At 50.6% G+C, this 12,108-nt stretch overlaps 1 protein-coding gene across 1 annotated transcript in view; it reads left to right on the forward strand.

The window, feature by feature from the left end:
• Positions 1-5,071: 5,071 nt before the first annotated feature.
• The window catches only part of LOC113980931 (BRD4-interacting chromatin-remodeling complex-associated protein-like), a gene marked incomplete at its 3' end in the record, with an annotated part of 16,199 nt that continues 9,162 nt past the window's right edge, over positions 5,072-12,108 (forward strand). The window contains exons 1-4 of the mRNA XM_027708148.1: positions 5,072-5,112; positions 6,137-6,179; positions 6,982-7,047; positions 8,983-10,842. Of these exons, the coding sequence (XP_027563949.1) occupies positions 5,072-5,112; positions 6,137-6,179; positions 6,982-7,047; positions 8,983-10,842 (2,010 nt within the window). The remainder of the gene's footprint in view (positions 5,113-6,136; positions 6,180-6,981; positions 7,048-8,982; positions 10,843-12,108) is intronic.

Genomic DNA, 12,108 nt, shown 5'->3' on the forward strand with positions numbered 1-12,108 from the left:
CCCCCCCGGGCTCCCCTTGGAATCCCCTGGAAGTGGCCAGTTTGGGATCCCCCTTTTCCCCAGGGCTCTTCCCAAAAACTCTTCCCAAAATTCCCCTCCCTTGGAATTCCACGATCCCAAAATCCCCCCCCTGGAGTTCCCTGATCCCAAAATTCCCCCCCCCTCGGAATTCCCCGATCCCAACAAACCCCCCGGAATTCCCCGATCCCAAAATCCCCCCCCTGAAATTCCCCGATCCCAACAAACCCCCCAAAATTCCAACTGATCCCAACAAACTCCCTGGAATTCCACAATCCCAATAAACCCCCTGGAATTCCCAATAAACTCCGGCTCGTTGCTCTCCCGGTTCTCTCCCGTCTTCATTCGCTCCCCTGCCCCCAGTTATCCCAAATTTATCCCAAATTTAGCCCGGATTCATCCCAAATTTATCCCAGATTCATCCCAAATTTATCCCGGATTCATCCCAAATTTAGGCTGGTTTGATCCCAGATTTATCCCAAATTCATCCTGGTTTGATCCCAGATTTATCCCAGTTGTATCCTGGATTTATCCTGGATTTGTTCCTGTTTTATCCCAAAGTTATCCTGGATTCATTCTGGTTTGATCCCAGATTTATCCCAGTCGTATCTTGGATTTATCCCAGGTTTATCCCAGTTTTATCTTGAATTCATTCCAAATTTATCATGGATTTATCCCAGTTGTATCTCAGATTTATCCCAAATTTATCCTGGTTTTATCCCAGATTTATCCCAGATTTATCTTGGATTTATCCCGGATTTATCTTGGTTTTATCCCAGATTCGTCTTGGATTCATTCCTGGTTTATCCCAGATTTACCCTGGTTTTATTCCGAATTCATCCCAGTTTTATCCCAAATTTATCCCAGATTTGTCCCCGTTGTATCCTGGATTTATCTGAATTCATCTTGGTTTTATCCTGGATTCATCCTGGATTTGTTCCTATTTATCCCAAATTTATCTTGGTTTTATTCTGGATTCATCCCGATTTTATTCCAAATTTATTCTGGTTTGATCCCAGATTTATCCCAGTTGTATCCTGGATTTATCCCGGATTTACCTTGGTTTTATCCCGGATTCACCCTGGATTCATCCCGGTTTGATCCCAAATTTATCCTGGTTTGATCCCAAATTCATCCTGGTTTTATCCCAGATTTATCTCAGTTGTATCTCGGATTTATCCCAGGTTTATCTCAGTTTTATCCCGGATTCACCCTGGATTCATTCCTGTTTTATACCAGTTTTTATCCTGGTTTTATTCTGGATTCATCCTGGATTTATCCTGGATTCATCCCAAATTGATCCCAGATTTATGCCAGTTGTATCCTGGATTTATCCCGGATTCATCCTGGATTTGTTCCTGTTTTATCCCAAATTTATCCTGGTTTGATCCCAGATTCATCTGGGTTTTATCCCAGGTTTATCCCAGTTGTATCTTGGATTTATCCCAAATTTATCCTGGTTTGATCCCAGATTTATCCCAGTTGTATCCTGGATTTATCCCAAATTTATCTTGGTTTTATCCTGGATTCACCCTGGATTCATCCCGGTTTGATCCCAGATTTATCCTGATTTTATTCTGGATTCATCCCAGTTTTATCCTGGATTCATCCCGGTTTTATCCCAATTTTATCCTGGATTCATCCCTGTTTTATCCTGGATTTATCCTGGATTTATCCTGGTTTTATCCTGGATTCATTCCGGTTTGATCCCAGATTCATCCTGGTTTTATCCTGGATTCATCCCGCTTTTATCCCGAATTTATCCTGGATTCATCCCGGTTTTATCCCAGATTCATCCTGGTTTTATCCTGGATTTATCCTGACTTTATCTTGGATTCATCCCGGGTTCATCCCGGATTTATCCCAGTTTTGTCTCCTATTTATCTCGGGCTCATCCCAGTTTTATCTGGGATTTATCCCAGTTTTCTCCCAGTTGTCTCTTGGCCTCATCCCAGTTTTATCCGGGATTTATCCCAGTTCTCTCTCGAACTCATCCCAGTTTTCCAGCTCCGTCGGGGCCATTTCCCCTCCGTTCCCTCCTGGGAATTCCCCAAATCCCGGGATTTCCGGGGCCATTCCTGGGGTTTTCTTCGCTCCCCGAGGGGGGAGAACCAACATTCCAAGAATTGGGAATTCCAGCAGGAACCTGGGGGGGGAGGGGACAACCAGCCCAGAGAATTCCCAGAGTATTCCCAGAATATTCCTGGAGTATCTCCCATGGATTCCTGGAGCACTCCTGGAGTATTCCCAGATTATTTTCCAGGAACTTCCCAAGTATCCCGGGAGGAAAAGTTGGGATTGGGGAAGTTGTGTCACATCATCCCCATTTTCCTGGAAAATCCCATCCCAGAATCCCCATTTTCATGGAAAATCCCACCCCGAAATTCCCGTTTTCATGGAAAATCCTGTCCCAGAATTCCCATTTTCCTGGAAAATCCCACCCTGGAATTCCCGTTTCCCTGGAAAATCCCCCTTTTCCAGGCCGGTTTCTTCCCAATCCCACATTTTCCCAGCCTGGGAAGAGCCTCAAATCCCCCCCCCCCACCCCGGGATGTTTTTCTGGGAATCTCCTTTGGAATTTGGGATGAGAAAGGGGGATTTTGGGATGAGAATCCCGGGTTTTCCCCTTCCCTGGATCCCAGAATTTGGGAATTCCAGGTTTTCCCTTCCCTGGATCCCGGGATTTGAGGCTGAGAATTCCACAGGGAGCTGAGAAAATCAGGAATGGGGCCGGAAAACCGCCGGGAAAACCCGGAATTTAGGAGCCTCCAGAGGCTTTTCCCAAGGAAATCACGAGGACAGGAGCCCCACCAGGAATTTTCTTGGAATTCTGGGTGAATTCAAGGCTTTAATCCCACTTTTCCCAGCCCGAATTCCCCTGGATCCGGGTCTGGAATTCCCGGATTTCCTTGAGGCGCCAAATCCCAAAATATTCCCGACTTTTTTCCCGTTTTTTTGGGGGCACTTTGGTCTCGTTTTCTCCTCCCCCTTCCTTGGATTTTGGTGGGAATCTCGGGAAATTGGGATTTGGGGAATTGCTGAGCTTCGGGAATACTCGGGATGGGGGGGAAAAGTGGGAATTTCTCCCAGAAAAGTGGGAATTTCTCTGGGAAAAGCGGGAATTTCTCCCGTTCGGGGCTTGGAATGTTCGGAATCTGCTCGGTTCCTTTTTTTAGGCTTCTCCCAAAAAAAGCCCAGGAATCCTTGGAATTGTTTGTTTTCCCCGTATTTGGGGCCGTTTCCTTGGGAATGGGAAGGGGGGGGGAGGGGGGGATTCCCGAGGGCTCCTTCAGGGATTCCGGGATTTTGGGATAAAGCTCCTCCCAGAGGGATTTTGGGATCAATCCTTTCCCTGCTGGAATTCCCAAAGGAATCCATTCCCACGGGGAACTTGGGATCGATCCTTTCCCTCATGGATTTATTGGGGGATTTTGGGATTGATTCCTTCCTGGAGGGATTTTGGGATCAATCCTTTCCCTTATGGATTTATTGAGGGATCAATTCCCAGAGGGATTTTGGGATCAATCCCTTCCTGGAGGAATTTTGGGATCGATCCTTTCCCTCATGGATTTATTGAGGGATTTCGGGATCAATTCCTTCCAGGGAGGATTTTGGGATTGATCCTTTCCCTGCTGGAATTCCTGAGGAATCCTTTCCCTGCTGGAATTCCTGGGGAATCCTTTCCTAAGGGGATTCCCAAAGGAATCTGTTCCAGGGGGATTTTGGGATCGATCCTTTCCCTCATGGATTTATTGAGGGAACAGTTCCCAGGGGAATTTAGGGATCAATCCCTTCCCTGGGGGAATTTCGGGATCAGTTTGTTCCCAGAAGGATTTTGGGATCAATTCCTTCCTGGAGGGATTTTGGGATTGATCCTTTCCCTGCTGGAATTCCTGGGGAATTTTTTCCTTAGGGGATTCCCAAAGGAATCCGTTCCAGGGGGGATTTTGGGATCAATCCTTTCCCTGCTGGAATTCCTGAGGAATCAGCTCCTGGAGGGATTTAAGGATCAATCCCTTCCCTGAGGAATTTCGGGATCCCTTTATTCCCAGAGGAATTTCGGGATCGATCCAATCTTTTCCTGGGGAATTTAGGGATCAGTTTGTTCCCAGAGGGATTTTGGGATCGATCCTTTCCCTGTTGGAATTCCCGAGGAATCAGTTCCTGGAGGAATTTTGGGATCAATCCCTTCCCTGAGGAATTTCGGGATCAATCCTTTCCCTGCTGGAATTCCTGAGGAATCAGTTCCTGGAGAGATTTTGGGATCAATTCCTTCCCTGGGGAATTTAGGGATCAGTTTGTTCCCGGAGGAATTTCGGGATCAATCCAATCCTTTCCCGAAGAGATTCCCAAGGGAATCCATTCCCTGAGGGTTTTCCAGAGGAATCTTTTCCTGCCCGGATTTCTTGAGGAATCAGCTTCTTTGGGAATTTTGGGATTGATCCTTTCCCTGCTGGAATTCCTGAGGAATCAGTTCCTGGAGGAATTTTGGGATCAATCCCTTTCCCAGAGGAATTTCGGGATCAATCCAATCCTTTCCCGACAAATCCTTTCCCAAAGAAATTCCCAAAGGAATCCGTTCCCTGAGGGTTTTCCAGAGGAATCTTTTCCTGCCTGGATTTTTTGAGGAATAAACTTCTTTGGGAATTTTGGGATCAATCCTTTCCTGGATGGAATTCCTGAGGAATCAGCTCCTTTGGGAATTTCAGGATCAATCCTTTCCCTGAGGGATTCCCAGAGGCCCCAATTCCCTCAGGAATTCCTACAGGAACCCCATTCCCTGATGGATTCCTTAAGGAATTCCCTCCTCATCCCATTTTCCCTCCCCGTTATCCCTCATTTTCCTTGGAATTCCCTCCCAAAAAAACCAGGAAAAACCCACAGCTCTTGGTTCCTCTTCCCGTTTTCCGGGGGTTTTATCCCAACTTTCCCACCAATCCCTGCCCAGGGCTGAGGGAAAGAGGGAAAAGGGCCCCGGATCATCCTGGAATTCCCGGGTTTTCCGTGTTTTTCCCTGGAAAAGTAACAGTTTGTGTCCATGTTTGCAGTTGACATGGATGATGAAGACGGGCGGTGCCTCCTCGATGTCATCTGGTGAGTCCTGGGGGGGGCAGAATTCCCAAAAAAAAGGTGGGAAAGGGTCTGGAAAAGGCGGGAAAGGTCCCAAAACCAGCTGGAAATGGCCCAAAATGGGGGGAAAATGGTCCAAAATGGGGGGGAAAATGGTCCAAAAAGGGGGGAAAACGACCCAAAACGGGCTGGGAACGGCCCAAAAAAGGTGGGAATTGTCCTGGAAAGGTGGGAATTGTCTTGGAAAAGGGAGGGAATTGTCCTGGAAAGGGTGGGAAAGGTCCCAAAACCGGCTGGAAATGGCCCCAAAACGGGGGGAAAATGGTCCAAAATGGGGGAAAAACACCCCAAAACGGGCTGGGAATGGCCTAAAAAAGGTGGGAATTGTCCTGGAAAAGGTGGGAATTGTCCTGGAAAAGGTGGGAAAGGTCCCAAAACCGGCTGGAAATGGCCCAAAACAGGGGGAAAACGGCCCAAAAAAGGTGGGAATTGTCCTGGAAAAGGTGGGAATTGTCCTGGAAAGGGTGGGAAAGGTCCTGGAAAAGGTGGGAATTGTCCTTAAAAGGGTGGGAAATGTCCTGAAAAAGGTGGGAATTGTCCTGGAAAAGGTGGGAATTGTCCTGGAAATATTTGGAAACGTCCCAAAACCACTGGAAAAGATCCTAAAAAGGGCCGGGAATGACCCTGGAAGGGCAGGAAAAGCTCCCAAAAAGGGCTGGGAATGTCCCAAAATCCACGGAAAACGTCCCAGAAGGGTGAAAAACATCCGGAAAACTCTGGAAAATGTCCCAGAAAAGGCTGGAAATGCCCCCAAAAGGGCTGGAAACTCCCCCAAAAAGCGGGAAACGTCCTAAAAAAGTTGGGAAATATCCCAAAAAACTCCGGGAATGTCCCAAAAAGGGTGAAAACCATCCCAAAACCCCCCGGGAGCACCCCCAGAATCCCGAATTTTGGGATCCTCCCCGGGAAAACCCCCCCAGAATTCCCCCCCCATCTCCCAAATCCCGGAATTCCGCTCCCTAATCCTCTTTTCCCGTTTTTTTCCCAGCGATCCTCAGGCCCTGAACGATTTTTTACATGGATCCGAGAAGGTGAGAAAGACCCAAAACCCCCCAAAATTCCCTTTTTTCCCCCCAAAACTCCCCTCGTTTTCCATCCCATCCCCCCCTTTCCATCCATCCCGACTTTTTCCAGCCCACTTGGGGTTTTTTAGGAATTTTTCCCGCCAGCCCGGAGGGATTTGGGGCCATTTGGAAGCGGAGGGGCCGCCCCTCACCCACCACCACATCCCACTTTTCCTTTGCAATCCCAGGTTTTTTTCCCATTTTTTTTCCTCATTTTTTCTCCATTTTTTTCTCATTTTTCCCCATTTTTCCCCCCATTTTTTCCCATTTTTTTTCTCATTTTTCCCCTCCTTTTTTCCCATTTTTTTCCCATTTTTTCCCATTTTTTTTCTCATTTTATTCCATTTTTTCCCTATTTTTTCCCCATTTTATTCCATTTTTTCTCATTTTTTCCCATTTTTTTCCCCAATTTTTTCTCATTTTTTCTATTTTTTTCCCATTTTTTTTCACTTTTTTTCCCATTTTTCTCCATTTCTTTTCTCTATTTTTTCCATTTTTTTTCATTTTTTCTCCATTTTTTTCCCATTTTCTCCCCATTTTTTTCCCCATTTTTTTCTCATTTTTCCTCCATTTTTCCCCATTTTTTTCTCATTTTTTTTCATTTTTTAACCTATTTTTCCCCCATTTTTTTCCCATTTTTCCCCCATTTTTCTTCCATTTTTCCTCATTTTTTCCCATTTTTTTTCCCATTTTCTCCCTTTTTTTTTCCATGTTTTTTTCCCCCCTTTCTCCCAGTAAATCCCAATAAATCCCGTGTTTTTAATTCCAGATTGACAGTGATGATCTCCTGGACAACTCAGGAGATGCTGCCAGTGCCTTTTTTGAAGGTGCTGGGGTAGGTATTCCCACTCCCTTTTCCCGCTTTTCCCAGTTTTTTTGGCCTTTCCCGAGTGGAATTCCATCCCTTTCCTGGGGCTGGACAAACAGGCAAAACCCCGGGAATTTTTCCCTGGGATTTCCCGGGATAAAATCCCAAAATCCGTCGATTTAAGGGCAAAACTAAAGATATTTATTCAACTTTGGAGCCGCTTTTCCCGACGGATTCGGCTCCGGGAGAAAACCCGGGATGGAAAAGGGAGAAAGGAGGAACCCCAGGAATCCTGGAAACTTGGGAAACCCCTGGAAAACTCCGTTCCTGGGGAGAAAAATCCCGTTTCTCCCAATTCCTCCGGAGCCCCCCCGGAGCAGGGGGGTGGAAAATCCGGAATAAACCCGGAATTAGAGCCGGAAAACGCCCTTTTTTCCCTCCTTTTCCCCCAAAAACCTGGAATGCTGTGCATGGAGAACGAGCATGATCCCTGCTTGTTTATTCCCTTGAGTTTTCCCTCAGTTTTCCCGGTTTTTCCCTGGAATTTTCTTTCGTTCGGGGTCGTTTTTTCCTCCTAAAAAAATCCCGAGTTTTTGTTTTGATCCCAATTTTTTTTTTCCTTTTAGTTTTATTTTTCCTCTTTTGCTTTTCAGCCCAATCCCAACCCAGTTATCCCAGAAATCCTCCCCTTTTCCCGGGATTTCCCCTTTTCCTGCCGGCTCCGGCCCGACCGCGAGTTGGAATTTTTTTTCCCATTTTCCCCCCTTTTCCCGCGGGATTTTCCCCTTTATTTCCCCAAAACCCTCCTTGTCCCTCCGAGCTGGAGATTTTGGAGAGGGAAAACCCGGAATTCTGGCGGTTCGGAGCCGGAAGGCCCAAAAATTCTGGAGTTTGGAGGAGTTTGGAGGAGTTTGGTTGAGTTGGTTGAGTTGGGTTGAGTTGGTTGAGTTGGGTTGAGTTTTGGTTGAGTTGGTTGAGTTTGGTTGAGTTTGGTTGGATGAGATTTGGGGAATTTTCCATGAAATTGGGTTGGTTGAGTTTGGTGGAGTTTTGTTGAGTTTGGTTGACTTTTGGTTGAGTTTGGTTGGGTGAGATTTGGTTGAGTTTTCCTTGTTTTGGGTTGGTTGAGTTTGGTTGAGGTTTGGTTGAGTTTGGATGAGTTTTGTACAGTTTGGTTGAGTTTGGTTGGGTGAGATTTGGTTGAGTTTTCCTTGAGTTTGGGTTGGTTGAGTTTTGGGGGGATTTGGTTGAGTTTGGTTGGGTGAATTCTGGCGAATTTTCCTTGAGTTTCTGTTGACTTTTGGTTGAGTTTCTATTGAGTTTTCAATGAGTTTGGTTGAGTTTTGGTTGAGTTTTGTTGAGTTTTATTGAGTTGAGTTTTTGTTGGGGTTTCCCTTGAGTTTGGTGAAGTTTGGTTGAGTTTCCATGAGTTTGTATTGAGTTTGGTTGAGTTTCATTGAGTTGAGTTTCTATTTAGTTTGGTTGAGTTTGGTAAAGTTTGGTTGCGTTTTGGTTGAGTTTCGTTGAGTTTCTGTTGAGTTTCCATTGAGTTTGGTGACGTTTGGTGACGTTTCCTTGAGCTTCTTTGAGTTTTGTTGAGTTTCTATTGAGTTTCCAATGAGTTTGGTTGAGTTTGGTGAATTTTGTTTGGATTTCCATTGAGTTTGGTGTAGTTTGGTTGAGTTTTGGTTGAGTTTGGTTGAGTTGAGTTTCTATTGAATTTCCATTGAGTTTGGTTGAGTTTGGTTGAGTTTCCTTGAGTTTGGTTGAGTTTCCGTTGAGTTCCCATTGAGTTTGGTGAAGTTTGGTTGAGTTTCCGTTGAGTTTGGTTGAGTTTCCTTGAGTTCCCTTGAGTTTTTGTTGACTTTCGTTGACTTTCACCGGGTGATTTCTGTCGAGTCCCGTCGCACTCTGTCACATCCCCCCCTCTCTGACCTCCCGTCCCCGTCTCCGTTGCCGCAGCTCCACGGGCAGGAGCCCTCGGGGAACCCGCTGAGCGCGGAGCCGAGCCAACCGCCGGCCAGCGTGGACCTGGACTTCCTGGAGGATGACATCCTGGGCTCCCCCTCGGGCGCCGGCGCCGGCGCCGAGCAGCCGTGCGACATCCTCCAGCAGAGCCTGCAGGAGGCCAACATCACCGAGCAGACCCTGGAGGCCGAGGCCGAGCTGGACCTGGGCTCCTTCCAGCTGCCGGCACTGCAGCCCGTGGTGCAGGCGCCCGACGGGACCCCCCAGATCTTCTCCGGCGCCGCCGGCGCCGCCGACCTGCTGGGCCTCCAACCGCCCGCCGTGCTGGCCCACCAGGCCCTGGTGCAGCAGCCGGTGGGCGCCGACGTGGTCAACAAGGCCATCAGCGTCCAGCCCTTCCTGCAGCAGGTGGGGCTGGGCAACGTCACCATCCAACCCCTGCCCAACCTGCCCGGGCTGCCCAACGGGAGCCCCGGCGGCGCTCTGGGCATCGGGCCCATCCAGGTGGTGGGCCAGCAGGTGATGGCCATCAACCAGCCGGCGGCGCCGCAGCTGTTGGCCAAACCGGCGCCGGTGGCGGCCGTGGGCGGTTACATCGCTCAGCCCGAGGCGGCGGCGGCGGCGTCGCAGGCCGGGGCCGGCCTGGTCATCCAGAAGAGCCTCCCGGCCGTGGCCACCACCGCCCTCAACGGCAACTCGGTGTTCGGCGGCGTGGCCTCGCCGGCGGCGCCGCCGCAGCCCCTGGCCGTCACCTCGGGCCTGGGCGGCTCCCTGGTGCCGGCGCCCAACGTCATCATCCACCGCACGCCCACGCCCATCCAGCCCAAACCCGCCGGCGTCCTCCAGCAGAAGCTCTACCAGATCACGCCCAAGCCCTTCGCCCCCAACAACGCGCTGGCGCTGCCCGGCGAGGCCCAGGCCAAGCCCCAGCAGAACCTGACCTTCATGGCCGGCAAGGCCGCGCCCAACGTGGTGCTCTCGGGCTTCCCCCCCAACGTCTTCAAGCCGCCGCCGCCCCAACCGGCGCCGGCCGCGGCGACGGCGGCGGCGCTGGGCAAGTCCATGAGCGTCCACGTGCTCAACCAGGGCGGCAGCATCGTCATCCCGGCGCAGCACTTCCAGGGCCAGAACCAGTTCCTGCTGCCGGGGCAGTTGGCCGGAGCCTCGGCCGTGCAGCTGCCGCAGCCGCTCTCGGCGCTGCCGGCCAACGTGGGCGGCCAGATCCTGGCGGCCTCGCACGGCGCCGGCATCATCGCCGGCCAGGGCGCCGCCGGCGCCGCCGCCGCCGCGCAGCTCATCGCCAACCAGGCGCTGCCGGCGCAGATCCTCACCAACCAGAACCTGGCCGGGCAGCTCAACCTCGGGCAAGTGCTGACGTCGCCCAACGCCCACGGCACCGCCCACATCCTGTCGGCGCCCATCCAGCTCCAACCGGGCCAGGTGGGGCAGCCGGCGCTCTTCCAGATGCCGGTGTCGCTGGCGGGGACGTTGCCCAGCCAGAGCCAGGCGGCGGCGGCGGCAGCGCCCACGGTGATCCAAGGGGTGACGTTGGCCAACCAGGTGATGCTCAACGCCGGCGACGGGTTGGGAGCCGCCGTCAGCATCCAGGCGGCCCCCGGCGCCGCCCCCGGCGCCAGCCCCAGCCCCGGCGCCGACCCGGCCTCCGTCCTCACCGTCCAGCCCGCCGCGCCCGCCACCGCGGCGCCGCTGCAGCTCAACGTGCCGGCGGCGGCCGGGGGGAACTCCCAGCCCAGCCCGGGGCTCGCCGGAAGCCCCGAGAAGATCCTGTTGGGCCCCGCGGCCGCGCCCGGCGCCGTCCTGGGCCAGGAGTCCATGCAGATGTTCCTGCAGCAGGTGAGGGGCCTCTGCCCGGCGTTTATGGGGGGGGTTCCGGCCCCGGAGGTGCCGGAGGGGCCCCGCGGCCGGGTGGGGGTCGCGGGCGAGTTGGGAGGTCGGGGTTGAGTTGGGGTTGGGTTGAGTTTGAGTTTGGGGTTGAGTTGACATCGAGTTGCCATTGACCTTGACGTTGATGTTGAGGTTGAAGTTGGGGTCAAGTTTGAGTTGAGGTTGGGGTTGACGTTGACTTGAGATGTTGGGGTTGGGTTGACCTTGGGCTTGAGTTGGGGTTGAGTTGATATCGGTGTCGGGTTGACATCGATGTTGGGTTGACGTTGCCACTGAGTTGAGGTTGAGGTTGACTTGGCTTGACATCGATGTTGCCGTTCAGTTTGAGTTGAGTTGACGTTGAGTTGGGGTTGGGTTGACGTTGACGTTGAGTTGAGATTGAGATTGAGTTGAGGTTGAGTTGGGCTGACGTTGATGTTGGGTTGACATTGAGTTGAGATTGAGATTGAGTTGAGGTTGAGTTGGGTTGACGTCGATGTTGCCGTTGAGTTGGGGTTGAGTTGAGGTTGACATTGAGTTGCTGTTGAGTTGGGATTGAGTTGGTGTTGAGGTTGAGTTTTGATTAAGGTTGAAGTTGGGTTGACGTTGAGTTGACATTGAGTTGAGATTGAGATTGAGTTGGGTTGACATCGATGTTGAGTTGATATTGGCGTTGACTTGAGGTTGAGGTTGAGTTGGGTTGATTTTGAGTTTCCGTTGAGTTGGGATTGAGTTGGTGTTGACATCGAGTTGAGCTTGAGGTTGACATTGGGTTGACGTTGAGTTGAGGTTGAGTTGAGTTGACATTGAGTTGGGGTCGAGTTGGCGTTGCCGTTGAGTTGAGATTGAGATTGATTTGGGTTGACATTGAGTTGCCATTGAATTGGGGTTGACTTGCTGTTGCCATTGAGTTGCCATTGAGTTGACGTTGGGTTGAGCTTGAGGTTGAAGTTGGGTTGAGGTTGAGTTGATGTTGAGTTGGGGTTGAGTTGAGTTGATCTTGACGTTGAGTTGAGATTGAGGTTGAAATTGGGTCGATTTTGAGTTGACGTTGAGTTGAGATTGAGTTGGGGTTGAGTTGGGATGAAGTTGAGTTGCCGTTGAATTGATTTTGAGTTGATGTCGAGTTGGGGTTGAGTTGAGTTGACCTTGATGTTGAGTTGAGATTGAGGTTGATGTTGAGTTGATTTTGAGTTGATGTTGAGTTGGGGTTGAGTTGAGATTGAAGTTGGGTTG

This window comes from Neopelma chrysocephalum, unplaced genomic scaffold (genome assembly GCF_003984885.1).
Source record: "Neopelma chrysocephalum unplaced genomic scaffold, ASM398488v2 Primary Assembly neopelma1_95677, whole genome shotgun sequence".
NCBI lineage: Eukaryota > Metazoa > Chordata > Aves > Passeriformes > Pipridae > Neopelma > Neopelma chrysocephalum.